This window comes from Tachyglossus aculeatus, chromosome 5 (assembly GCF_015852505.1).
Source record: "Tachyglossus aculeatus isolate mTacAcu1 chromosome 5, mTacAcu1.pri, whole genome shotgun sequence".
Taxonomy (NCBI): Eukaryota; Metazoa; Chordata; class Mammalia; order Monotremata; family Tachyglossidae; genus Tachyglossus; species Tachyglossus aculeatus.
Window position 1 is genome coordinate 54,806,592 of NC_052070.1, and position 25,585 is coordinate 54,832,176.

Genomic DNA, 25,585 nt, shown 5'->3' on the forward strand with positions numbered 1-25,585 from the left:
CACACAGTAAGCGCTCAATAAATACGATTGAATGAGTGAATGAATGAATGTGAGTCCGCTGTTAGGTAGGGACCATCTCTAGATGTTGCCAACTTGTACTTCCCAAGCGCTTAGTCCAGTGCTCTGCACACAGTAAGCGCTCAATAAATACGATTGGATGAATGAATGAATGGATAGATAGATGGATGAATGAATGGATGAATGAGTGAATGGATGGATGTCAGCTGGGTGACTTTGGGCGAGTCGCTTAACTTCTCTGGGCCTCAGTTCCCTCATCTGTAAAATGGGGATCATCATCAATCGTATTTATTGAGCGCTTACTATGTGCAGAGCAGTGTACTAAGCGCTTGGGAAGTACAAATTGGCAACATCTAGAGACGGTCCCTACTACCCAACAGTGGGCTCACAGTCTAAAAGGGGGAGACAGAGAACAAGGCCAAACATACTTACAAAATAAAATAAAATAAAATAAATAAATAAAATAGATATGTACAAATAAAATAAATAAATAAATGAAGACTGTGAGCCCCCCGTGGGACAACCTGATCACCTTGTAACCTCCCCAGCGCTTAGAACAGTGCTTTGCACATAGTAAGCGCTTAATAAATGCCATTATTATTATGGATGGATGCATGAATGAATGCATCCTGTGTGCATTCACACAGTAAGCGCTCAATAAATACGATTGATGATGATGATGATGAATGAATGGATGGATGAATGAATGAATGAACCGCTGACGAAATAGTTCTGAGGCTTCTCTGCCCTCAGACAAGATGGCTCCTTTCGGCTTCACCGCCCAAACTGGAGAGGCCCGTCCTCCTCGGCGGGGGCGCTGCCCTTCGAAAAGATGGCGACCCGCCCTCCCTCAACGCCCTTCTCCGACATGGCCGCCGGGCCTGAATGCGAGGCGGGCGGGGCGCGCCTGCGCGGTGCGTGCGTGCGCGCGCGCCCGGGCGGGCGGCGGGGCTCCGTGCGCAGGCGCGGGGGGGGGGGGGGGGGAAGTGGCGAGTAAGATGGAAGATGAGGAGGTCGCTGAGAGCTGGGAGGAGGCGGCAGACAGCGGGGTGAGGAGGAGGAGGAGGAGGAGGACGGGGAGGAGCGCCGGGGGTTCGGCTCCTCGGGTTCGGCTCGGGTTCGGGCCGGGTTCGGCTCGGGTTCGGGCCGGGCTCGGATACCGGTTCGGGCCGGCGCGGACCGGTCGGGACGGGAGGCCTCAGGCGGCCGCGCGCGCGCGCCCTGCAGGCCTCTTAAAGGGGCCGCGACACATTTCTCCCCCCACCCCTCAGTCGGCCGAATTTTTTTTTATATATAAGGGCATTGATTAAGCGCTTACTACGTGCCAAGCGCCGTTCCAAGCGCCGGGGAGGTTACGGGGTCATCAGGTTGCCCCACGTGGGGCTCGCGGTCTTCGTCCCCATTTTACAGAGGAGGGAACTGAGGCCCAGAGGAGTGAAGTGACGGGCCCAAAGTCACACCGCTGAATTCGCACCCGGACCCTCCCCTCTTCTTCCCCTCAGAGGTTCTCCCCCGGGGCGCCCCGTTCACTCCTTCATTCATTCAGTCGTATTTATTGAGCGCTTACTGTGTGAGAGCGCTGGACTGAGCGCTTGGGAAGGACAATCATTCATTCATTCAATCGTATTGATTGAGCGCCTACTGTGTGCAGAGCGCTGGACGAAGCGCTTGGGAAGGACAATCATTCATTCATTCAATCGTATTGATTGAGCGCTTACTGTGTGCAGAGCGCTGGACGAAGCGCTTGGGAAGGACAGTCATTCATTCATTCAGTCGTATTGATTGAGCGCCTACTGTGTGCAGAGCGCTGGACGAAGCGCTTGGGAAGGACAGTCATTCATTCATTCAATCGTATTGATTGAGCGCCTACTATGTGCAGAGCGCTGGACGAAGCGCTTGGGAAGTATAATCATTCATTCATTCAATCGTATTGATTGAGCGCCTACTGTGTGCAGAGCGCTGGACTGAGCGCTTGGGAAGAACAATGATTCATTCATTCAGTCGTATTGATTGAGCGCTTACTGTGTGCAGAGCGCTGGACGAAGCGCTTGGGAAGTATAATCATTCATTCATTCAGTCGTATTGATTGAGCGCCTACTGTGTGAGAGCGCTGGACTGAGCGCTTGGGAAGGACAGTCATTCATTCATTCAGTCGTATTGATTGAGCGCTTACTGTGTGCAGAGCGCTGGACTAAGCGCTTGGGAAGGACAGTCATTCATTCATTCAGTCGTATTGATTGAGCGCCTACTGTGTGCAGAGCGCTGGACGAAGCGCTTGGGAAGGACAGTCATTCATTCATTCAGTCGTATTGATTGAGCGCCTACTGTGTGCAGAGCGCTGGACGAAGCGCTTGGGAAGGACAGTCATTCATTCATTCAGTCGTATTGATTGAGCGCCTACTGTGTGCAGAGCGCTGGACGAAGCGCTTGGGAAGGACAATCATTCATTCATTCAATCGTATTGATTGAGCGCCTACTGTGTGCAGAGCGCTGGACGAAGCGCTTGGGGAGGACAATCATTCATTCATTCATTCAGTTGTATTTATTGAGCTCTTACTGTGTGCAGAGCGCTGGAGGAAGCACTTGGGAAGTATAATCATTCATTCATTCAATCGTATTGATTGAGCGCTTACTGTGTGCAGAGCGCTGGACTGAGCGCTTGGGAAGGACAATCATTCATTCATTCAATCGTATTGATTGAGCGCCTACTATGTGCAGAGCGCTGGACGAAGCGCTTGGGAAGTATAATCATTCATTCATTCAGTCGTATTGATTGAGCGCCTACTGTGTGCAGAGCGCTGGACTGAGCGCTTGGGAAGAACAATGATTCATTCATTCAATCGTATTGATTGAGCGCTTACTGTGTGCAGAGCGCTGGACTAAGCGCTTGGGAAGGACAATCATTCATTCATTCAGTCGTATTGATTGAGCACTTACTGTGTGCAGAGCGCTGGACGAAGCGCTTGGGAAGTATAATCATTCATTCATTCAGTCGTATTGATTGAGCGCCTACTGTGTGAGAGCGCTGGACTAAGCGCTTGGGAAGGGCAATCATTCATTCATTCAGTCGTATTGATTGAGCGCCTACTGTGTGCAGAGCGCTGGACGAAGCGCTTGGGAAGTATAATCATTCATTCATTCAATCGTATTGATTGAGCGCCTACTGTGTGCAGAGCGCTGGACTGAGCGCTTGGGAAGAACAATAATTCATTCATTCAATCGTATTGATTGAGCGCTTACTGTGTGCAGAGCGCTGGACGAAGCGCTTGGGAAGTATAATCATTCATTCATTCAGTCGTATTGATTGAGCGCCTACTGTGTGAGAGCGCTGGACTAAGCGCTTGGGAAGGACAGTCATTCATTCATTCAGTCGTATTGATTGAGCGCCTACTGTGTGCAGAGCGCTGGACGAAGCGCTTGGGAAGGACAGTCATTCATTCATTCAGTCGTATTGATTGAGCGCCTACTGTGTGCAGAGCGCTGGACGAAGCGCTTGGGAAGGACAATCATTCATTCATTCAATCGTATTGATTGAGCGCCTACTATGTGCAGAGCGCTGGACGAAGCGCTTGGGAAGTATAATCATTCATTCATTCAATCGTATTGATTGAGCGCCTACTGTGTGCAGAGCACTGGACTGAGCGCTTGGGAAGGACAGTCATTCATTCATTCAGTCGTATTGATTGAGCACTTACTGTGTGCAGAGCGCTGGACGAAGCGCTTGGGAAGTATAATCATTCATTCATTCAGTCGTATTGATTGAGCGCCTACTGTGTGAGAGCGCTGGACTAAGCGCTTGGGAAGGGCAATCATTCATTCATTCGTATTTATTGGGCGCTGACTGTGTGCAGAGCGCTGGACGAAGCGCTTGGGAAGTATAATCATTCATTCATTCAGTCGTATTGATTGAGCGCCTACTGTGTGAGAGCGCTGGACTAAGCGCTTGGGAAGGGCAATCATTCATTCATTCGTATTTATTGGGCGCTGACTGTGTGCAGAGCGCTGGACAAAGCGCTTGGGAAGTGTAATCATTCATTCATTCAATCGTATTCATTGAGCGCTTACTATGTGAGAGCGCTGGACTGAGCGCTTGGGAAGAACAATAATTCATTCATTCAATCGTATTGATTGAGCGCCTACTGTGTGCAGAGCGCTGGACTGAGCACTTGGGAAGGACAATCATTCATTCATTCAGTTGTATTGATTGAGCACTTACTGTGTGCAGAGCGCTGGACGAAGCGCTTGGGAAGGGCAATCATTCATTCATTCAGTCGTATTGATTGAGCGCCTACTGTGTGAGAGCGCTGGACTAAGCGCTTGGGAAGGACAGTCATTCATTCATTCAGTCGTATTGATTGAGCGCCTACTGTGTGCAGAGCGCTGGACGAAGTGCTTGGGAAGGACAATCATTCATTCATTCAATCGTATTTATTGAGCGCCTACTGTGTGCAGAGCACTGGACGAAGCGCTTGGGAAGGACAGTCATTCATTCAGTCGTATTGATTGAGCGCCTACTGTGTGCAGAGTGCTGGACGAAGCACTTGGGAAGGACAGTCATTCATTCATTCATTCGTATTGATTGAGCGCTTACTGTGTGCATAGCGCTGGACTAAGCGCTTGGGAAGGTCAATCATTCATTCAGTTGTATTTATTGAGCTCTTACTATGTGCAGAGCGCTGGACAAAGCGCTTGGGAAGTATAATCATTCATTCACTCAGTCGTATTTATTGAGCGCCTACTGTGTGCAGAGCGCTGGACGAAGCGCTTGGGAAGGACAATCATTCGTTCATTCAGTCGTATTGATTGAGCGCCTACTGTGTGCAGAGCGCTGGACGAAGCGCTTGGGAAGTATAATCATTCGTTCATTCAATCGTATTTATTGAGCACTTACTGTGTGAGAGCGCTGGACTAAGCGCTTGGGAAGGACAATCATTCATTCACTCAATCGTATTCATTGAGCGCTTACTGTGTGAGAGCGCTGGACTAAGCGCTTGGGAAGGACAGTCATTCATTCATTCAGTCGTATTGATTGAGCGCCTACTGTGTGCAGAGCGCTGGACGAAGCGCTTGGGAAGTATAATCATTCATTCATTCAATCGTATTGAGCGCTTACTGTGTGCAGAGCGCTGGACTAAGCGCTTGGGAAGGACAATCATTTACTCATTCAGTCGTATTGATTGAGCGTTTACTGTGTGAGAGTGCTGCACTAAGCGCTTGGGAAGGACAGTCATTCATTCAATCGTATTTATTGAGCGCTTGCTGTGTGAGAGCGCTGGACTAAGCGCTTGGGAAGTACAATCAATCATTCACTCAATCGTATTGATTGAGCGCTTACTGTGTGCAGAGCGCCGGACGAAGCGCTTGGGAAGGGCAATCATTCATTCATTCATTCAGTCGTATTGATTGAGCGCTTACTGTGTGCAGAGCGCTGGACTAAGCGCTTGGGAAGGACAATCATTCATTCAATCGTATTTATTGAGTGCTTACTGTGTGAGACCTTTGGACTAACCGCTTGGGATGGACAATCATTCATTCACTCAATCGTATTTATTGAGCGCTTACTGTGTGCAGAGCACTGGACCAAGCGCTTGGGAAGGACAATCATTCATTCACTCAATCGTATTTATTGAGCGCTTACTGTGTGCAGAGCGCTGGACGAAGTGCTTGGGAAGGACAGTCATTCATTCAATCGTATTTATTGAGCGCTTACTGTGTGCAGAGCGCTGGACGAAGTGCTTGGGAAGTATAATCATTCATTCAGTCGTATTGATTGAGCACCTACTGTGTGAGAGCGCTGGACTAAGCGCTTGGGAAGGACAATCATTCATTCAGTCGTATTTATTGAGCGCTGACTGTGCAGAGCGCTGGACGAAGCGCTTGGGAAGTGTAATCATTCATTCATTCATTCAATCGTATTGATTGAGCGCTTACTGTGTGAGAGCGCTGGACTAAGCGCTTGGGAAGGACAATCATTCATTCATTCGATCGTATTTATTGAGCGCTTATTGTGTGCAGACCACTGGACGAAGCGCTTGGGAAGGACAGTCATTCATTCAGTCGTATTTAGTGAGCGCTTACTGTGTGCAGAGCGCTGGACGAAGCGCTTGGGAAGGACAGTCATTCATTCACTCAATAGTATTTATTGAGCGCCTACTGTGTGCAGAGCGCCGGACTAAGCGCTTGGGAAGGACAGTCATTCATTCATTCAGTCGTTTTTATTGAGCGCTGACTGTGCAGAGCACTGGACTAAGCGCTTGGGAAATACAAGTTGGCAACATCTAGAGACAGTCCCTACCCAACAGCGGGCTCATTCAGTCATTCGTTCAGTTGTATTTATTGAGCGCTTACTGTGTGCGGAGCACTGGACTAAGCGCTTGGGAAGTACAATCATTCATTCGCTCAATCGTATTTATTGAGCGCTTACTGTGTGCGGAGCACTGGACTAAGCGCTTGGGAAGTCCAACTTGGCAACATCTAGAGACGGTCCCTACCCAACGGCGGGCTCACATTCATTCATTCAGTTGTGTTTATTGAGCGCTTCCTGTGTGCAGAGTGCTGGACTAAGCGCTTGGGAAGTACAATCATTCATTCATTCAATCGTATTTATTGAGCGCTTACTGTGTGCAGAGCACTGGAGTAAGCGCTTGGGAAATACAAGTTGGCAACATCTAGAGACGGTCCCTACCCCACAGTGGGCGCACATTCATTCATTCATTCAATCGTATTTATTGAGCACTTGTGTGCAGAGCACTGGACTAAGCGCTTGGGAAGTACCATCATTCATTCATTCAGTCGTATTTATTGAGCGCTTCCTGTGTGCAGAGTGCTGGACTAAGTGCTTGGGAAGTACAATCATTCATTCATTCAATCATATTGAGCGCTTACTGTGTGCAGAGCACTGTACTAAGCGCTTGGGAAGTCCAAGTTGGCAACATGGAGAGACGGTCCCTACCCAACAGCGGGCTCACATTCATTCATTCATTCATTCAATTGTATTTGTTGAGTGCTTCCTGTGTGCAGAGCACTGTACTAAGCGCTTGGGAAGCACAAGTTGGCAACATCTAGAGAAGGTCCCTAACCAACAGCGGGCTCACATTCATTCATTCATCCATTCAATCGTATTTATTGAGCGCTTACTGTGTGCAGAGCACTGTACTAAGCGCTTGGGAAGTACAAGTTAGCAACATATAGAGACTGTCCCTACCCAACAGTGGGCTCACAGTCTAGATCGGAGCAACCATTTTACACTTCATGTGCTCCGGGGTGGGGAGGGGACAGCGGGGCTTGGCGGTCAACTTGTTGCCAACTTGTATTTCCCAAGCGCTTAGTACAGTGCTCTGCACACAGTAAGCACTCAATAAATATGACTGAATGAATGAATAAATGGTTACAGGGCGTGGGTTCGAATCCTGGCTCCACCGCTTGTCTGCTGTGTGGCCCTGGGCGAGTCGCTTCACTTCTCCCGGGCCTCAGTTCCCTTATCTGGAAAATGGGGATTAATAATAATAATGATGGCATTTATTAAGCACTTACTATGTGCAAAGCACTGTTCTAAGTTCTGGGGAGGTGATCAGGTTGTCCCACGGCGGGCTCACAGTCTTAATCCCCATTTTACAGATGAGGTAATCAATCAATCGTATTTATTGAGCGCTTACTGTGTGCAGAGCACACAGAGGTACCCTTGCTGTGTGACCTCGGGCAAGTTACTTAACTTGTCTTTGCCTCTGTTTCCTCAACTGTAAAAGAGGGATTAATGATGGCATTTATTAAGCGCTTACTATGTGCAAAGCACTGTTCTAAGCGCTGGGGAGGTCACAAGGTGATCAGGTTGTCCCACAGGGGGCTCACAGTCTTAATCCCCATTTTACAGATGAGGTACTGAGGCCCAGAGAAGGGAAGTGACTTAGCCAAAGGCACACAGCTGAGAAGTGGCAGAGTTGGGATTTGAACCCATGACCTCTGACTCCAGAGCCCGGGCTCTTTCCACTGAGCCACGCTGCAGACTGCGAGCCCCACATGGGACCACCCTGATCACCTTGTATCCCCCCCAGCGCTTAGAACAGTGCTTGGCACATGGTAAGCGCTTAACAAATATTATTATTATTATTATTAAAATGGGGATGAAGACTGGAAGTCCCATGTGGAACAACCTGATCACCTTCTCTCCCCCCAGCGCTTAGAACAGTGCTTGGCACATAGTAAGCGCTTAAGAAATAGTATTATTATTAAAATGGGGATGAAGACTGGGAGCCCCACGTGGGACAACCTGATCACCTTGTATCCCCCTCCCAGCACTTAGAACAGTGCTTGGCATATAGTAAGTGCTTAAAAATTCCGTCATTATTATTCTTCTTATTAAAATGGGGATGAAGAGTGTGAGCCCCACGTGGGACCACCTGATCACCTTGTATCCCCCCAGCACTTAGAATAGTGCTTGTGGCACATAGTAAGCGCTTAACAAATGCCGTCGTTATTATTATTATTATTATTATTATTGTTATTATTATTATTAAAATGGGGGTGAAGACCGGGAGCCCCACATGAGACCACCTGATCACCTTGTATTTCCCCCCCAGTGCTTAGAACAGTGCTTGGCATATAGTAAGTGCTTAACAAATGACGTCATTATTCTTCTTCTTATTAAAATGGGGATGAAGACCGTGAGCCCCACGTGGGACCACCTGATCACCTTGTACCCCCCCCCCCCAGTGCTTAGAACAGTGCTTGGCACATAATAAGCGCTTAACAAATGCCGTCATTATTATTATTAAAATGGGGGTGAAGACTGGGAGCCCCCCGTGGGACCGCCTGATCACCTTGTATCCCCCCCAGCGCTTAGAACAGTGCTTGGCACATAGTTAGCGCTTAACAAATGCCATCATTATTATTAGTATTCTCCAGGCCTCAGTGATCTCATTTGGAAAATGGGGATGAAGATTGTGAGCCCCGCGTGGGACCACCTGATCACCTTGTATCCACCCCGGCGCTTAGAAGGGTGCTTGGCACATAATAAGCGTTTAACAAATGCCGTCATTATTATTATTATTATTAAAATCGGGATTAAGAGTGTGAGCCCCACGTGGGACCACCTGATCACCTTGTATCCACCCCGGCGCTTAGGAACGGTGCTTGGCACATAATAAGCGTTTAATAAATGCCGTTATTATTATTATTAAAATGGGGATGAAGACTGGGAGTCCCACGTGGGACCACCTGATAACCTTGTACCCACCCCGGCGCTTAGAACGGTGCTTGGCACATAATAAGCGTTTAACAAATGCCGTCATTATTATTATTATTATTATTATTATTATTGTTAAAATGGGGATGAAGACTGGGAGTCCCACGTGGGACCACCTGATCACCTTGTATCCACCCGGTGCTTAGAATGGTGCTTGGCACATTATAAGCGTTTAACAAATGCCGTCATTATTATTATTATTATTATTATTATTATTATTATTATTAAAATGGGGATGAAGACTGGGAGTCCCACGTGGGACCACCTGATCACCTTGTATCCACCCGGTGCTTAGAATGGTGCTTGGCACATTATAAGCGTTTAACAAATGCCGTCATTATTATTATTATTATTATTATTATTATTATTAAAATGGGGATGAAGACTGGGAGTCCCACGTGGGACCACCTGATCACCTTGTATCCATCCCGGTGCTTAGAACGGTGCTTGGCACATAATAAGCGTTTAACAAATGCCGTCATTATTATTATTATTATTATTAAAATGGGGATGAAGACTGGGAGTCCCACGTGGGACCACCTGATCACCTTGTATCCACCCTGGTGCTTAGAATAGTGCTTGGCACATTATAAGCGTTGAACAAATGCCATTATTATTATTATTATTGTTATTATTAAAATGGGGATGAAGACTGGGAGTCCCACGTGGGACCACCTGATCACCTTGTATCCACCCTGGTGCTTAGAATGGTGCTTGGCACATTATAAGCGTTGAACAAATGCCATCATTATTATTATTATTGTTGTTACTATTATTATTATTATTACTAAAATGGGGATGAAGACTGGGAGTCCCACGTGGGACCACCTGATCACCTTGTATCCACCCCGGCGCTTAGAACGGTGCTTGGCACATTATAAGCGTTTAACAAATGCCGTCATCATTATTATTATTATTAAAATGGGGATTAAGAGTGTGAGCCCCACGTGGGACCACCTGATCAGCGGGGTTCAGTGGAAAGAGCGCGGGCTTGGGAGCGAGAGGTCGTGGGTTCTAATCCCGGCTCCACCACTTGTCAGCCGTGGGACTTTGGGCAAGTCACTCCTCTGTCCCCTCATCCGTAAAATGGGGATTAAGACTGTGAGCCCACTGTTGGGTAGGGACCGTCTCTGTATGTTGCCAACTTGTACATCCCAAGCGCTTAGTACAGTGCTCTGCACACGGTAAGCGCTCGATAAATACGATTGATTGATTGATTGATTGAACCCCACGTGGGGCAACCTGATTACCTTGGATCTCCCCCAGTGCTTAGAACGAGATGTTTTAATTTCCGTCACTTTTAGAGGGGGGGAAAATAGGGACTGTCTCTATATGTTACCAACTTGTACTTCCCAAGCGCTTAGTACAGTGCTCTGCACATAGTAAGCGCTCAGTAAATATGATTGATTGATTAAAGGGCCAGACAGGCAGGACCGGCCAAAGGGCAGCACAAGCTTTCATGGTTCTGACAACTAGAAGTAACAAACCACGGTGTGATGAGCCTGTATTCTGTTCAAACAGTAGAAAGCATCGATTAGAAGCAGCGTGACCTAGTGGAAAGAGCCCAGGCCCGTGATTCAGAGGACCTGGGTTCTAATTCCCGGCTCTGCCAATTGTCAATCAATCAATCAATCGTATGTATTGAGCGCTTACTGTGTGCAGAGCACTGTACTAAGCACTTGGGATGTACAAGTTGGCAACATAGACGTTCCCTACCCAACAGCGGGCTCACATTCATTCATTCACTCATTCGATCGTATTTATTGAGCGCTTACTGTGTGCAGAGCACTGTACTGAGCGCTTGGGATGTACAAGTTGGCAACATAGACGTTCCCTACCCAACAGCGGGCTCACATTCATTCATTCACTCATTCGATCGTATTTATTGAGCGCTTACTGTGTGCAGAGCACTGTACTGAGCGCTTGGGATGTACAAGTTGGCAACATAGACGTTCCCTACCCAACAGCAGGCTCACATTCATTCATTCACTCATTCGATCGTATTTATTGAGCGCTTACTGTGTGCAGAGCACTGTACTGAGCGCTTGGGATGTACAAGTTGGCAACATAGACGTTCCCTACCCAACAGCGGGCTCACATTCATTCATTCACTCATTCAGTCGTATTTATTGAGCGCTTACTGTGTGCAGAGCACTGCACTAAGCGCTTGGGAAGTACATGTTGGCAACATATAGAGACGGCCCCTACCCAACAGTGGGCTCACAGTCTAGAAATCAGCTGTGTGACTTTGGGCGAGTCACTTAACTTTCCTGGGCCTCAGTGACCTCATCTGTAAAATGGGGATTAAGACTGTGAGCCCCCTGTGGGACAACCTGATTACCTTGTAACCGCCCCAGCTCTTAGAACAGTGCTTTGCATATAGTAAGCGCTTAATAAATGCCATTGTTGTTGTTATTATTAACAGTGCCTGCCACATAGTAAGCGCTTAACAAATACCAAAATTATTATAATCATTATTACCTTGTATCCCCCCCAGCTCTTAAAACAGTGCTTGGCACATAGTAAGCGCTTAACAAATACCAAAATTATTATAATCATTATTACCTTCTATCCCCCCCCAGCTCTTAAAACAGTGCTTGGCACATAGTACACGCTTAACAAATACCAAAATTATAATCATTATTACCTTGTTTCCCCCCCAGCTCTTAAAACAGTGCTTGGCACATAGTACGCACTTAACAAATACCAAAATTATAATCATTATTACCTTGTTTCCCCCCCAGCTCTTAAAACAGTGCTTGGCACATAGTAAGCGCTTAACAAATACCAAAATTATTATAATCATTATTACCTTGTGTCCCCCCCTAGCTCTTAAAACAGTGCTTGGCACATAGTAAGCGCTTAACAAATACCAAAATTATTATAATCATTATTACCTTGTATCCCCCCCAGCTCTTAAAACAGTGCTTGGCACATAGTAAGCGCTTAACAAATACCAAAATTGTTATTATCATTATTACCTTGTATCCCCCCCTAGCTCTTAAAACAGTGCTTGGCACGTAGTAAGCGCTTAACAAATACCAAAATTATTATAATCATTATTACCTTGTATCCCCTCCTAGCTCTTAAAACAGTGCTTGGCGCGTAGTAAGCACTTAACAAATACCAAAATTATTATAATCATTATTACCTTGTATCCCCCCCAGCTCTTAAAACTGTGCTTGGCGCATAGTAAGTGCTTAACAAATACCAAAATTATTATTATCATTATTACCTTGTATCCCCCCCTAGGTCTTAAAACAGTGCTTGGCACATAGTAAGCGCTTAATACCAAAATTATTATAATCATTATTACCTTGTATCCCCCTTTAGCTCTTAAAACTGTGCTTGGCACATAGTAAGCGCTTAACAAATACCAAAATTATTATAATCATTATTACCTTGTTTCCCCCCCAGCTCTTAAAACAGTGCTTGGCACGTAGTAAGCGCTTAACAAATACCAAAATTATTATAATCATTATTACCTTGTGTCCCCCCCCAGCTCTTAAAACAGTGCTTGGCACATAGTAAGCGCTTAACAAATACCAAAATTATTATAATCATTATTACCTTGTATCCTCCCCTAGCTCTTAAAACAGTGCTTGGCACGTAGTAAGCGCTTAACAAATACCAAAATTATTATAATCATTATTACCTTGTATCCCCTCCTAGCTCTTAAAACAGTGCTTGGCGCGTAGTAAGCACTTAACAAATACCAAAATTATTATAATCATTATTACCTTGTATCCCCCCCAGCTCTTAAAACTGTGCTTGGCACATAGTAAGTGCTTAACAAATACCAAAATTATTATTATCATTATTACCTTGTATCCCCCCCTAGGTCTTAAAACAGTGCTTGGCACATAGCGCTTAATACCAAAATTATTATAATCATTATTACCTTGTATCCCCCTTTAGCTCTTAAAACTGTGCTTGGCACATAGTAAGCGCTTAACAAATACCAAAATTATTATAATCATTATTACCTTGTTTCCCCCCCAGCTCTTAAAACAGTGCTTGGCACGTAGTAAGCGCTTAACAAATACCAAAATTATTATAATCATTATTACCTTGTGTCCCCCCCCAGCTCTTAAAACAGTGCTTGGCACATAGTAAGCGCTTAACAAATACCAAAATTATTATAATCATTATTACCTTGTATCCTCCCCTAGCTCTTAAAACAGTGCTTGGCACATAGTAAGTGCTTAACAAATATCAAAATTATTATTATCATTATTACCTTGTATCCTCCCCAGCTCTTAAAACAGTGCTTGGCACATAGTAAGCGCTTAACAAATACCAAAATTATTATAATCATTATTACCTTATATCCCCCCCAGCTCTTAAAACAGTGCTTGGCACATAGTAAGCGCTTAACAAATACCAAAATTATTATAATCATTATTACCTTGTTTCCCCCCCAGCTGTTAAAACAGTGCTTGGCACATAGTAAGCGCTTAACAAATACCAAAATTATTATAATCATTATTACCTTGTGTCCCCCCCTAGCTCTTAAAATAGTGCTTGGCACATAGTAAGCGCTTAACAAATACCAAAATTATTATTATCATTATTACCTTGTATCCCCCCCAGTTCTTAAAACTGTGCTTGGCGCATAGTAAGTGCTTAACAAATACCAAAATTATTATTATCATTATTACCTTGTATCCCCCCCTAGGTCTTAAAACAGTGCTTGGCACATAGCGCTTAATACCAAAATTATTATAATCATTATTACCTTGTATCCCCCTTTAGCTCTTAAAACTGTGCTTGGCACATAGTAAGCGCTTAACAAATACCAAAATTATTATAATCATTATTACCTTGTTTCCCCCCCAGCTCTTAAAACAGTGCTTGGCACGTAGTAAGCGCTTAACAAATACCAAAATTATTATAATCATTATTACCTTGTGTCCCCCCCCAGCTCTTAAAACAGTGCTTGGCACATAGTAAGCACTTAACAAATACCAAAATTATTATAATCATTATTACCTTGTATCCTCCCCTAGCTCTTAAAACAGTGCTTGGCACATAGTAAGCGCTTAACAAATATCAAAATTATTATTATCATTATTACCTTGTATCCTCCCCAGCTCTTAAAACAGTGCTTGGCACATAGTAAGCGCTTAACAAATACCAAAATTATTATAATCATTATTACCTTATATCCCCCCCAGCTCTTAAAACAGTGCTTGGCACATAGTAAGCGCTTAACAAATACCAAAATTATTATAATCATTATTACCTTGTTTCCCCCCCAGCTGTTAAAACAGTGCTTGGCACATAGTAAGCGCTTAACAAATACCAAAATTATTATAATCATTATTACCTTGTGTCCCCCCCTAGCTCTTAAAATAGTGCTTGGCACATAGTAAGCGCTTAACAAATACCAAAATTATTATTATCATTATTACCTTGTATCCCCCCCAGTTCTTAAAACAGTGCTTGGCACATAGTAAGCGCTTAACAAATACCAAAATTATTATTATCATTATTACCTTGTATCCCCCCCAGCTCTTAAAACAGTGCTTGGCACATAGTAAGCGCTTAACAAATACCAAAATTATTATAATCATTATTACCTTGTTGCCCCCCCCAGCTCTTAAAACAATGCTTGGCACATAGTAAGTGCTTAACAAATACCAAAATTATTATTATCATTATTACCTTGTATCCTCCCCTAGCTCTTAAAACAGTGCTTGGCACATAATAAGCGCTTAACATCAAAATTATTATTATCATTATTACCTTGTATCCCCCCCCAGCTCTTAAAACAGTGCTTGGCGCATAGTAAGCGCTTAACAAATACCAAAATTATTATAATCATTATTACCTTGTTTCCCCCCCAGCTCTTAAAACAGTGCTTGGCACATAATAAGCGCTTAACAAATACCAAAGTTATTATTATTATTATTACCTTGTGTCTCCCCCAGCTCTTAAAATAGTGCTTGGCACATAGCGCATAACAAATACCAAAATTATTATTATCATTATTACCTTGTATCCTCCCCTAGCTCTTAAAACAGTGCTTGGCACATAGTAAGCGCTTAACAAATACCAAAATTATTATAATCATTATTACCTTGTATCCCCTCCTAGTTCTTAAAACAGTGCTTGGCACGTAGTAAGCGCTTAACAAATACCAAAATTATTATAATCATTGTTACCTTGTATCCCCCACTAGCTCTTAAAACAGTGCTTGGCACGTAGTAAGCGCTTAACAAATACCAAAATTATTATAATCATTATTACCTTGTATCCCCTCCTAGCTCTTAAAACAGTGCTTGGCACGTAGTAAGCGCTTAACAAATACCAAAATTATTATAATCATTATTACCTTGTATCCCCCACTAGCTCTTAAAACAGTGCTTGGCACGTAGTAAGCGCTTAACAAATACCAAAATTATTATAATCATTATTACCTTGTATCCCCTCCTAGCTCTTAAAACAGTGCTTGGCACGTAGTAAGCGCTTAACAAATACCAAAATTATTATAATCATTATTACCTTGTATCCCCCACTAGCTCTTAAAACAGTGCTTGGCACGTAGTAAGCGCTTAACAAATACCAAAATTATTATAATCATTATTACCTTGTATCCCCTCCTAGCTCTTAAAACAGTGCTTGGCGCATAGTAAGCGCTTAACAAATACCAAAATTATTATTATCATTATTACCTTGTATCCCCCCCTAGCTCTTAAAACAGTGCTTGGCACATAGTAAGCGCTTAACAAATACCAAAATTTTTATTATCATTATTACCTTGTATCCTCCCCTAGCTCTTAAAACAGTGCTTGGCACATAATAAGCGCGTAACACCAAAATTATTATTATCATTATTACCTTGTATCCCCCCCCCCCCCCCCAGCTCTTAAAACAGTGCTTGGCACATAGTAAGTGCTTAACAAATACCAAAATTATTATAATCATTGTTACCTTGTATCCCCCCCCAGCTCTTAAAACAGTGCTTGGCACATAGTAAGCGCTTAACAAATACCATCATCATCATCCATGTGCAGGGGCCGGGGTCCTCTGGGTCTTTGGCCACTCAACTCTTGGCTGAAGTCGACCTCATGATGGGGGGGCGGTGATTTTTTTTTTAATTTTTCCTTTATCCCTTCAAATGGGCAATTGCAGAGACGTTGACCCGAGGCCCTACCAAAAATGGTTTGAAAAATAAACCCAGCACCAAAGCAGCCGAAAGCGCAGCCGGCCGATTCCTCTCACAGTGAACTAACTCCCTTCAAGCGAGATCTTGTGATCATCTCAGGTCGCCCTTCTAAAATAACAATAATAATAATAATAATGTTGGTATGAAGTGCTTACTATGCGCCGAACACTGTTCTAAGCGCTGGAGGGCATACAAGGTAATCAGGGTTGTCCCACGTGGGGCTCACAGTCAATCCCCATTTTACAGGTGAGGTGACTGAGGCACAGAGAAGTGACTTGCCTAAAGTCACCCAGCTGACAGGTGGCAGAGGCGGGATTTGAACCCACGACTTCAGACTCCTAAGCCCGGGCTCTTTCCGCTGAGCCGCGCTGCTTCTCAAAAGCATCCCGGGGCTCAGAGGGTGCGAGGCTGGGCGTCAGTTTAGGTGGAAGGAGTTTATGTGAATGAAGGTTGTAATTTCCCCAAACTTTTCAGGCCTCTCGCGGGCGTCTTAAATCTTGTTTTGGAGCGGGGCGGGATGGTCATGGGTTCTAATCCCGGCTCCACCACTCCCGTCAGTTGGGTTACTTTGGGCAAGTCGCTTAACTTCTCTGTGCCTCAGTGACCTCATCTGTAAAATGGAGATTAAGAGCCCCATGTAGGACAACGTGAATACCTTGTATTCCCCCCCAGTGCTTGGCACATAGTAAGCGCTTAACAAATGCCATCATTATATTGCCAACTTGTACTTCCCAAGCGCTTAGTACAGTGCTCTGCACCCAGTAAGCGCTCAATAAATACGATTGATTGATTATTATTATTGTTATTCACCCCTTACCTGGATAAACATTGAGCACAGTAAGTGCTCAATAAATACGATTGATTGATGGATTGATAAACCAGCCATTGGAAACACAGACCGTTTACCTCGAGCAGCAGCGATTAATTGCATTAATTAAGTTTACCGTTCTTGGTGTTTGTATTATTGTTCAAAGGTAACCTCCAAAGTCCTCGAAATGAGTTTGGTTTTTTTCCTCATTTCCCCCATTCTCAGGGACCAGGGATGTGGGGAGTCTCAACAAACCCCGCAGTGGCATTTCACGATTTACCGATTTAGAGAAGCAGCGTGGCTCAGTGGAAAGAGCCCGGGCTTTGGAGTCAGAGGTCATGGGTTCGAATTCCGGCTCTGCCACTTGTCAGCTGTGTGACTTTGGGCAAGTCACTTCACTTCTCTGGGCCTTTCATTCATTCATTCATTGTCGTATTTATTGAGCGCTTACTGTGTGCAGAGCACTGTACAAAGCGCTTGGGAAGTACAAGTACAAGAGAAGCAGAGTGGCTCATCATCATCAATCGTATTTATTGAGTGCTTACTATGTGCAGAGCACTGTACTAAGCGCTTGGGAAGTACAAATTGGCAACATATAGAGACAGTCCCTACCCAACAGTGGGCTCACAGTCTGAAAGGGGGAGACAAAACCAAACATACTACAAAATAAAATAGAATAGATATGCACAAGTAAAATAAATAAATAAATAAATAGTTATTCTCAGTGGAAAGAGCCCAGGCTTTGGAGTCAGAGGTCATGGGTTCAAATCGCGACCCCGCCACATGTCTGCTGTGTGGCCTTGGACAAGTCACTTAACTTCTCTGAGGCTTAGTTACCTCATCTGTAAATGGGGATTGACTGTGAGCCCCACGTGGGACAACCTGATCATGTTATATCCCCCCAGCGCTTAGAACAGTGCTTTGCACATAGTAAGTGCTTAACAAATGCCATTATTATTATTATTATTACAAGTTGGCAACATGTAGAGACGGTCCCTACCCAAGAGTGGGCTCACAGTCCAGAAGGGAGAGTCTAGAAGGGGCCTCAGTTCCCTCATCTGAAAAATGGGGATTAAGTCTGTGAGCCCCACATGGGACAACTTGATTACCTTGTATCTACCCCAGCGCTTAGAACAGTGCTCTGCACATAGTAAGCACTTAATAAATGCCATCATCATTATTATTATATTATTACCGACCAGAGGCCTTTGTTTAGGAGTAACAGTCTCCCCACTTCTAGACTGCGAGCCCCTTGTTGGGTAGGGGTTGTCTCTGTTGCCGAATTGTATTTTCCAAGCGCTTAGTACAGTGCTGTGCACACAGTAAGCGCTCAATAAGTGAATGAACAGTCGGGCAGCCTGTAATAACCTGCAGTCAGGCCTGGTGCCACCTCCTCCTGGGTTTGGACCGTCGCTTCTGAGAACGTGGTCAGTTTTCTGTCCGATAGCCCGTCCAACCAGGCGACCAAGGTGCAAGTGACCACGCTCTTGTGAATTTCCTTCTGCAGCTGCCGTTCCGACCCTTGTGGCGACTGCTTTTTTACTTGACTTTTTGCTATTTATTTTATTTTGTTAGTATGTTTGGTTTTGTTCTCTGTCTCCCCCTTTTAGACTGTGAGCCCACTGTTGGGTAGGGACCGTCTCTATATGTTGCCAACTTGGACTTCCCAAGCACTTAGTACAGTGCTCTGTACACAGTAAGCGCTCAATAAATACGATTGATTGATTGATTGATTTTTACTTCCTAGTTCCTTACACTCTTTCCCTAACTGAACTGGGAACTTGTAGAATGGACTCCTTCTTGAGGCTATTATTGGACGTTGCGTCTTTATCGCAGTCATATTTTTACCTCCTAATTTCTTACACTCTTTCCCTAACTGAACTGGGAACTTGTAGAATGGACTCCTTCTTAAGGCTAGTATTGGACGTTGCGTCTTTATCACAGTCATATTTTTACCTCCTAATTTCTTACACTCTTTCCCTAACTGAATTGGGAACTTGTAGAATGGACTCCTCCTTGATGCTATTATTGGACGTTGCGTCTTTATCGCAGTCATATTTTTCCCTCCTAATTTCTTACATCTTTCCTAACTGAATTGGGAACTTGTAGAATGAACTCCTTCCTAAGGCTATTATTGGACATTGCATCTTTTTCGCAGTCATATTGAAACGACTTGAGGAAGTAGATATTAGTAGCGAGTTTTATTGAGTGATGGGGCAACTCATTAGCCTTCTGAGTAATAAGAAACTAACGTGTCGCCTTACCCTCCCACCTACACACACACATTCCCTCTCCCTCTCTCCCCCGCCTCCAGCAATGTCAAGGTTTATTTTGAATTTAAAGGGAGTGAGGACTTCGGAAGCATTGACCCGGAATTTAAATGTGGATGAGATTGTAGTGGGCTTGTCTTCTGTTTTTTCTTGTACTCTTGTTGTTTCTGTTGGTCGAGGAATTTCTCCATTTTGGAGGGGGCGGAGGGGCTTGTCAGCAGGAGGTGGAAATGGAGGTGGTGGGGCTTTATAAGTAGTAGATAAAGAGAGTGGTCAAGTTAATAGGGTGGGAATTTATGAAGCATCCAATTCATTATTGGTTAATCATTATACTGAGCTAGTTTTGGAAACAATTGCTAAAGTGAGTCAATAAATATTCAGAAGTTAATCAATAAAGGATGAGGCCCATGTATCTTAAGGACTTCCAAGACTTTGCTCAATAGATACCAAAGTTTGTTTTCCAAGTCTGCAATGGCATACATAGGGAGGGTCCATCCGTCCATATTTAGGAGTCAAGCAAATTAAAGTGGGAGGCGTGATGCCACCAAAAACTCGATTTTTTTTTTGTTTCATCACTTCCTAAAGATGTATTATCACGTTTTTGGGGTGGGGAAAGTGCTGGTAACATAATTGTACTTTCCAAGTGTTTGGTACAGTGCTCTTCACACAGTAAGCGCTAAATAAATACGATTGAAGGAATTAGCCTAGTGCTAAAGGGTGGATATGTGTGCCTTCTGGGTCAGTTTGCCAAGATAGGTGGATTAATGAAAGATGAAAACCTCATCCCATAGTAAGGAACTTAAAAGGAAGAGTACTCCACTGATATCTTCTTGTTGTGGGCAAGCCGTATATCTTTAGGGTCTGTCTTGGAACTGGATACAGGTTCAAATTTTTGGTTCTTCCATTTCCCTATTTCAGTCCTGAGAAGTAGTTCTGGGTTTTGGAGTCTGGTGAGAAGCAGCAGCACGGTCCTGGGGGTCAGGATCTGGGTTCTCATCCTTTCTCTGACACTTGGGTCACCTTGAGCGAGTCGCTTCTCTGTGTTTCAGTTTCTTCACCGGTAAAATGGAGGTGGAAATGCCTGTCCTCCCTCCCCCTTAGGTCCGGTGCTTAGAACAGTGTTTGGCACATAGTAAGCGCTTAACGAATACTATAATTATTATTACTGTTATTATTGTGAGTCCCATATGGGACAGAAACTGCCTGCCCTGCTTATCGTCATTCATTCATTCATTCATTCAGTCGTATTTATTGAGCGCTTACTATGTGCAAAGCACTGTTCTAAGCGCTGGGGGGATACAAGGTGATCAGGTTGTCCCACGTGGGGCTCACAGTCTTCATCCCCATTTTACAGATGAGGTCACTGAGGCTCAGAGAAGTGAAGTGACTTGCCCAAGGTCACACAGCAGACATGTGGCGGAGCCGGGATTCGAACCCATGACCTCTGACTCCAAAGCCCGTGCTCTTCCCACTGAGCCACGCCGCTTCTCTTGCTTTGTATAGTGCTTGACACATTTTAATAATAATAATAATAATAATATTTGTGAAGCACTTACTATGCACACAGTAAGTGCTTAATAAATGCCATTATTATCATTATTATTATTATTATGTGCCAAGCACTGTTGTAAACGCTGGGGTAGACACAGGGTAATCAGGTTGTCCCACGTAGGGCTCACAGTCTCAGTCCCCATTTTACAGATGAGGTGATTGAGGCACAGAGAAGTTAAGTGACTTGCCCAAGGTCACACAGCAAACAAGTGGCAGTGCTGGGATTAGAACCCACAACCTCCGACTCCCAAACCCGTGCTCTTGCCGCTAGGCCTTGCAGCTTCCCAAATCCCACCGTTATTATTAGGGGAGATCCTAGAAGAAAGCTGCATTTGGGGGATTCTACAAGAAGAGGACTACCATAAACAACTATCAGCAGCGTGTCACGAGGAGAGGGGCCAGGGATGTTTAGAGACGATCCCCTTGTTTGTGATCAATCTATATGTTGCCAACTTGTACTTCCCAAGCGCTTAGTACAGTGCTCTGCACACAGTAAGCGCTCAATAAATACGATTGATTGATTGATGAGAGCCACTGAGTCAAGGCAAGGAATCAAACCCTTTGGCACAAGACCATGGGAAGGAAAGATTTCTTCCCTTGCAGAATCCGTTTGTTTTTAAAGCGCTTCTGTTTCTGTTAATTTGCTCAACAGCGTTCAAGTAAATGGGCTTCTGGTTTTGGACCAACTGGAGACCTGGGCTTTAGGGTCTTGGCCGTGGCATAAATTTCTTTTGACAAATGGGGAGTTGTTTTGAAGACTGGATGCTTAATTTCTCCCCCCTCCCCTTCTAAGTCGGCCTGCTTCTCCGGGTATTACTAAATGACTTTATAATAAAATGTTTGGCCGATAATTAAAGGAGAAGCTGGAATAAGTTTAAATCGACAGGTAATCCTCAAGCTCATTTTCACTAATGGTCCCAAAGTCCTCGCCAGACCAAAGCTGCAAAATCATAAAGTCGACGCAAGTGTCATCTCCTCTTCTGTTCCTCCTCTGCTCCTCCCCTCTCCCTTTGCCTTCTGGTAAAAGTGCTGAGTAGTGAAAGGCTTAAAAGGCAGCTACAGAAAAAAAAGTAGCCTAGGACAAGAGTTGGGAGAGGGGAGTAGAGAAATGTACATAAAATGGCTTTAAATAATCCACTGATTGCAATTCCTAAAGTAGTTTACTTGGGAAAGGGAGAGGCATAGTTTTTAGGTCTTCTCGATCCGTTCCTCTTCATGCTGCTTCCCAACCCCTCCCTCTCTCCCCCACTCCTATCCCCCGCAAAAACCTTCAAAAAACTCAAGTACCTGTTTCCAAACTGAAAATCGGCATGTAAACCAAATGCTCAGCACCTTCACGTCCCTTTTTCTGTCCTCCAACTGCATTGTGAGATCATCTGCGGAAAAAGTGGTTCAGAGAAACTAATTCATGAATGTTCCTCAAATAGGATTTACCCACCAGCTTAGGTAAGAATTAAGTGTCCATTAAGTTGTTTGGCTCTTCTAAAGCTATTAACATATCTTCCCCAAAGAGCTCACGTTTATTAGAAAAGTTAAGCTCAAGGCACGCACCGTACATATTACCGTAGAAAGACCTTTTTTGAAAGAAAGTAGTTAATGCAAATACAGTAATATTAAAAACTTCTGTGACCGTAAAAGAAAATCACCCCCCCTCCCCCCTGTAATTTAAGCTACTGTTATTCTAAACAAGCGCCAAATTGCCACCTGGTTGGCTTCAACAAATCTCAGTATTAGGCAAGTGTACTATTTTGTCATTGAAAGTCATCTTTGTTCCTTAGAAAAGCAATCAGGTCAGCGTTTAGCTTTATTTCTCTGGTTCCAAAGTTGGTTTACGGCTTCAAAAATAGTCTAGACCAAAAATAACACTGGGTCGCACTTCCATACCATCCTTGTTGGGCTCGCCGGCCCTGGTGGAGGACGTGAGCCGGGAGGAGCGTTTGAGAGTTATTTATAAAATCATGATACTGTCATCCTCTCCCCTTGCCGAAAAATCTGCCAAGTAATAGATGCCTTCTCCGGTTTTAGATTAGGTTTCCATTTGAGGGAAGGAGGGACCTCTGACATAGGCAGAAAGGAATGTTACCTTTTGTTTTCACCCGCGAATTCAAATGACGTTTGTCATTGGCAACAGATGAGAACAAGAAACATCTCTAGTCAGGAAGAGAGACGACTGGGCCCTGTAGTTTAAAGATAATAATAATGGTGGTATTCGTTAAGCACTCATTATGTGTCAAGCACCGTACTAAGAGTTGGGGTAGATACAAGATAATCAGGTCCCACGTGGGGTTCACATTTTAAGTAGGAGAGAGCATGGGTTTTGAATCTTTATTTAGCAGATGAGGGGACTGGGGCCCAGAGAAACGAAGCGACTAGTCCAAGGTCATCATTTTAAGTAGGAGAGAGCATGGGTATTGAATCCTTATTTAGCAGATGAGGGGACTGAGGCCCAGAGAAATGAAGTGACTAGTCCAAGGTCATATAGCAGACAAGTGGCAGGGGTGGGATCAGAACCCAGGTCCTCTGACTCCCTGTAGACTGTAAGATCGTTATGGGCAAAGAATTGTGTCTGTTATTTTGTACTCACCCAAGCGCTTAGTACAATGCCCTTCACACAGTAAGTGTTCAAGAAATATGACTGAATGACTCTTAGGCCTGTGCTCTTTCCACTGGACTATGCTGCTTCCCTAAAGATCCAGGCATTCGCCCCTGGCACCTTTAAAGGTCGTCCAGAAACTGCCCCGTCCAAGGCTCGGCGTCTCATTGAAGTGACTTTAGATAGAATGATAGGTTGTTTCGATTTGCGGGGAGAGTTAACCGTTCCAGGCTCCTTTTCCCTCTAAGGAATGAGTGAACACAAACTCAGAGCTTCACAGCGAAGAGGAAACTGGCCATGCCGCTGGGCACCTCTAAGGTCAGGTGATGTCATGGTAAAATAAATGGGTGCTGTTTGCTGCCTAACGTGATTTTAAAATCATCCTGAGTTTGGGGGGCTAGCCTGAAAACCTTTCTTCAGGGGTTTCTTTGCTTCCTTGAGAGGCTCGTGGATGGTTGTAGAATAATCAATCAAATAGCCGTATTTATTGAGTGCTTACTGTGTGCGGGACACTGTACTAGTGCTTGGGAGAGGACAGCACAACAATGTAAAACACATTTCCCTGCCCACACCGAGCTTACAGTCTAGAGGAAGACAGGACAGTGACTTGTTCTGTTGCCCCATCCCCTCTCCTTTCAATTCCCTTTCCAGGCATTTTTAGCGCTTCTCCATTGGCTGCAATCTGGAGAGTGCAATGGTTTACTCAGAGGGGCCCGTCCTTTAAGGAAACTGTCCAGTTTACATATCACCGTGCTGAGCTGTGTGTTCGTGGGACTCTGGAAACACGCTTTTTCTTTCCATATTCTGCTCAAAGCAGGGAGGATAATGAGCTTTTCACTAGTAACTTCTCAACCCTTTTCATTGAGCCTGTGTGAGGGACCTGCTCCCAGCAGGCTCTGGCTGTCCTAAAGACCTGCTGTGGTTGCCATGGGCTTGAATTCTCCCCCTCACCACTGCATTTCCCCCCTGCTCCCCTCCAACTATAGGTACTTCAGCAGGGGTTTTCCTAGCCCCTCGAAATGTTCAGAAAAGGAGAAAACTGTGTCCCGGACCAAAGGCAGTGTAGTTAGTGGGATCCTGGTCTCTGAGCTAGGTCTCTGAGCTGGTCTCTCTCCCCCTCACCCCCCTCTCCATCCCCCCCATCTTACCTCCTTCCCTTCCCCACAGCACCTGTATATATGTTTGTACATATTTATTACTCTATTTATTTATTTTACTTGTACATATCTATTCTATTTATTTTATTTTGTTAGTATGTTTGGTTTTGTTCTCTGTCTCCCCCTTTTAGACTGTGAGCCCACTGTTGGGTAGGGACTGTCTCTATATGCTGCCAATTTGTACTTCCCGAGCGCTTAGTACGGTGCTCTGCACATAGTAAGCGCTCAGTAAATACGATTGATGATGATGATGATTGCCTCCTGCTCTGAGTTATGCAGTGGAGGGGCAGCTAGACCTCAGGTAGATGGCACGCAGGGTTTACGTGAGATTTTTTTCCTGCTTGCATGAGCAAAATTTCTTCTTGTCTGGGCAACTCCTGACCTGCCTGTTGAATGGCATGCTGCTTGGTCTAGCTCCCTAAGCACGCCCCACGATCAAAATACAAGAGGAAGTAGCTTTTTTTTTTTTTTTTAACAAAGTCGCTGAAAAAGCTCCAGTTCCCCAATGGCCTCCACTCTACTGACCTCTCGCAAAATAAAGTTGCCCTCAAAGCCAACCTAAGTGACTGAAATTGTCAGTTATCTTCAGGAGATGACTGAAGTCAGTCATCTGAGGAGTAACTAAAAACTTGTCCGTGTAGTAGCTTCAGGGTATGCGGGCTTTCCCTCCCATTGGAACTTCAGGTTAAGGTGGGCAGAATTCTGTAAATGGCTCCAGGGGAATCTGCCCGTAGCTGTAGGCCATTCATTCATTCAGTCGTATTTATTGAGCACTT

At 44.6% G+C, this 25,585-nt stretch overlaps 1 protein-coding gene across 1 annotated transcript in view; it reads left to right on the forward strand.

Annotated features, from left to right (window-relative positions):
• The first annotated feature begins 1,016 nt into the window (after nt 1-1,016).
• SZRD1 (SUZ RNA binding domain containing 1) overlaps nt 1,017-25,585 on the forward strand; it is a 42,091-nt gene continuing 17,522 nt past the window's right edge. The window contains exon 1 of the mRNA XM_038747251.1: nt 1,017-1,067. Coding sequence (XP_038603179.1) covers nt 1,017-1,067 — 51 coding nt within the window. The remainder of the gene's footprint in view (nt 1,068-25,585) is intronic.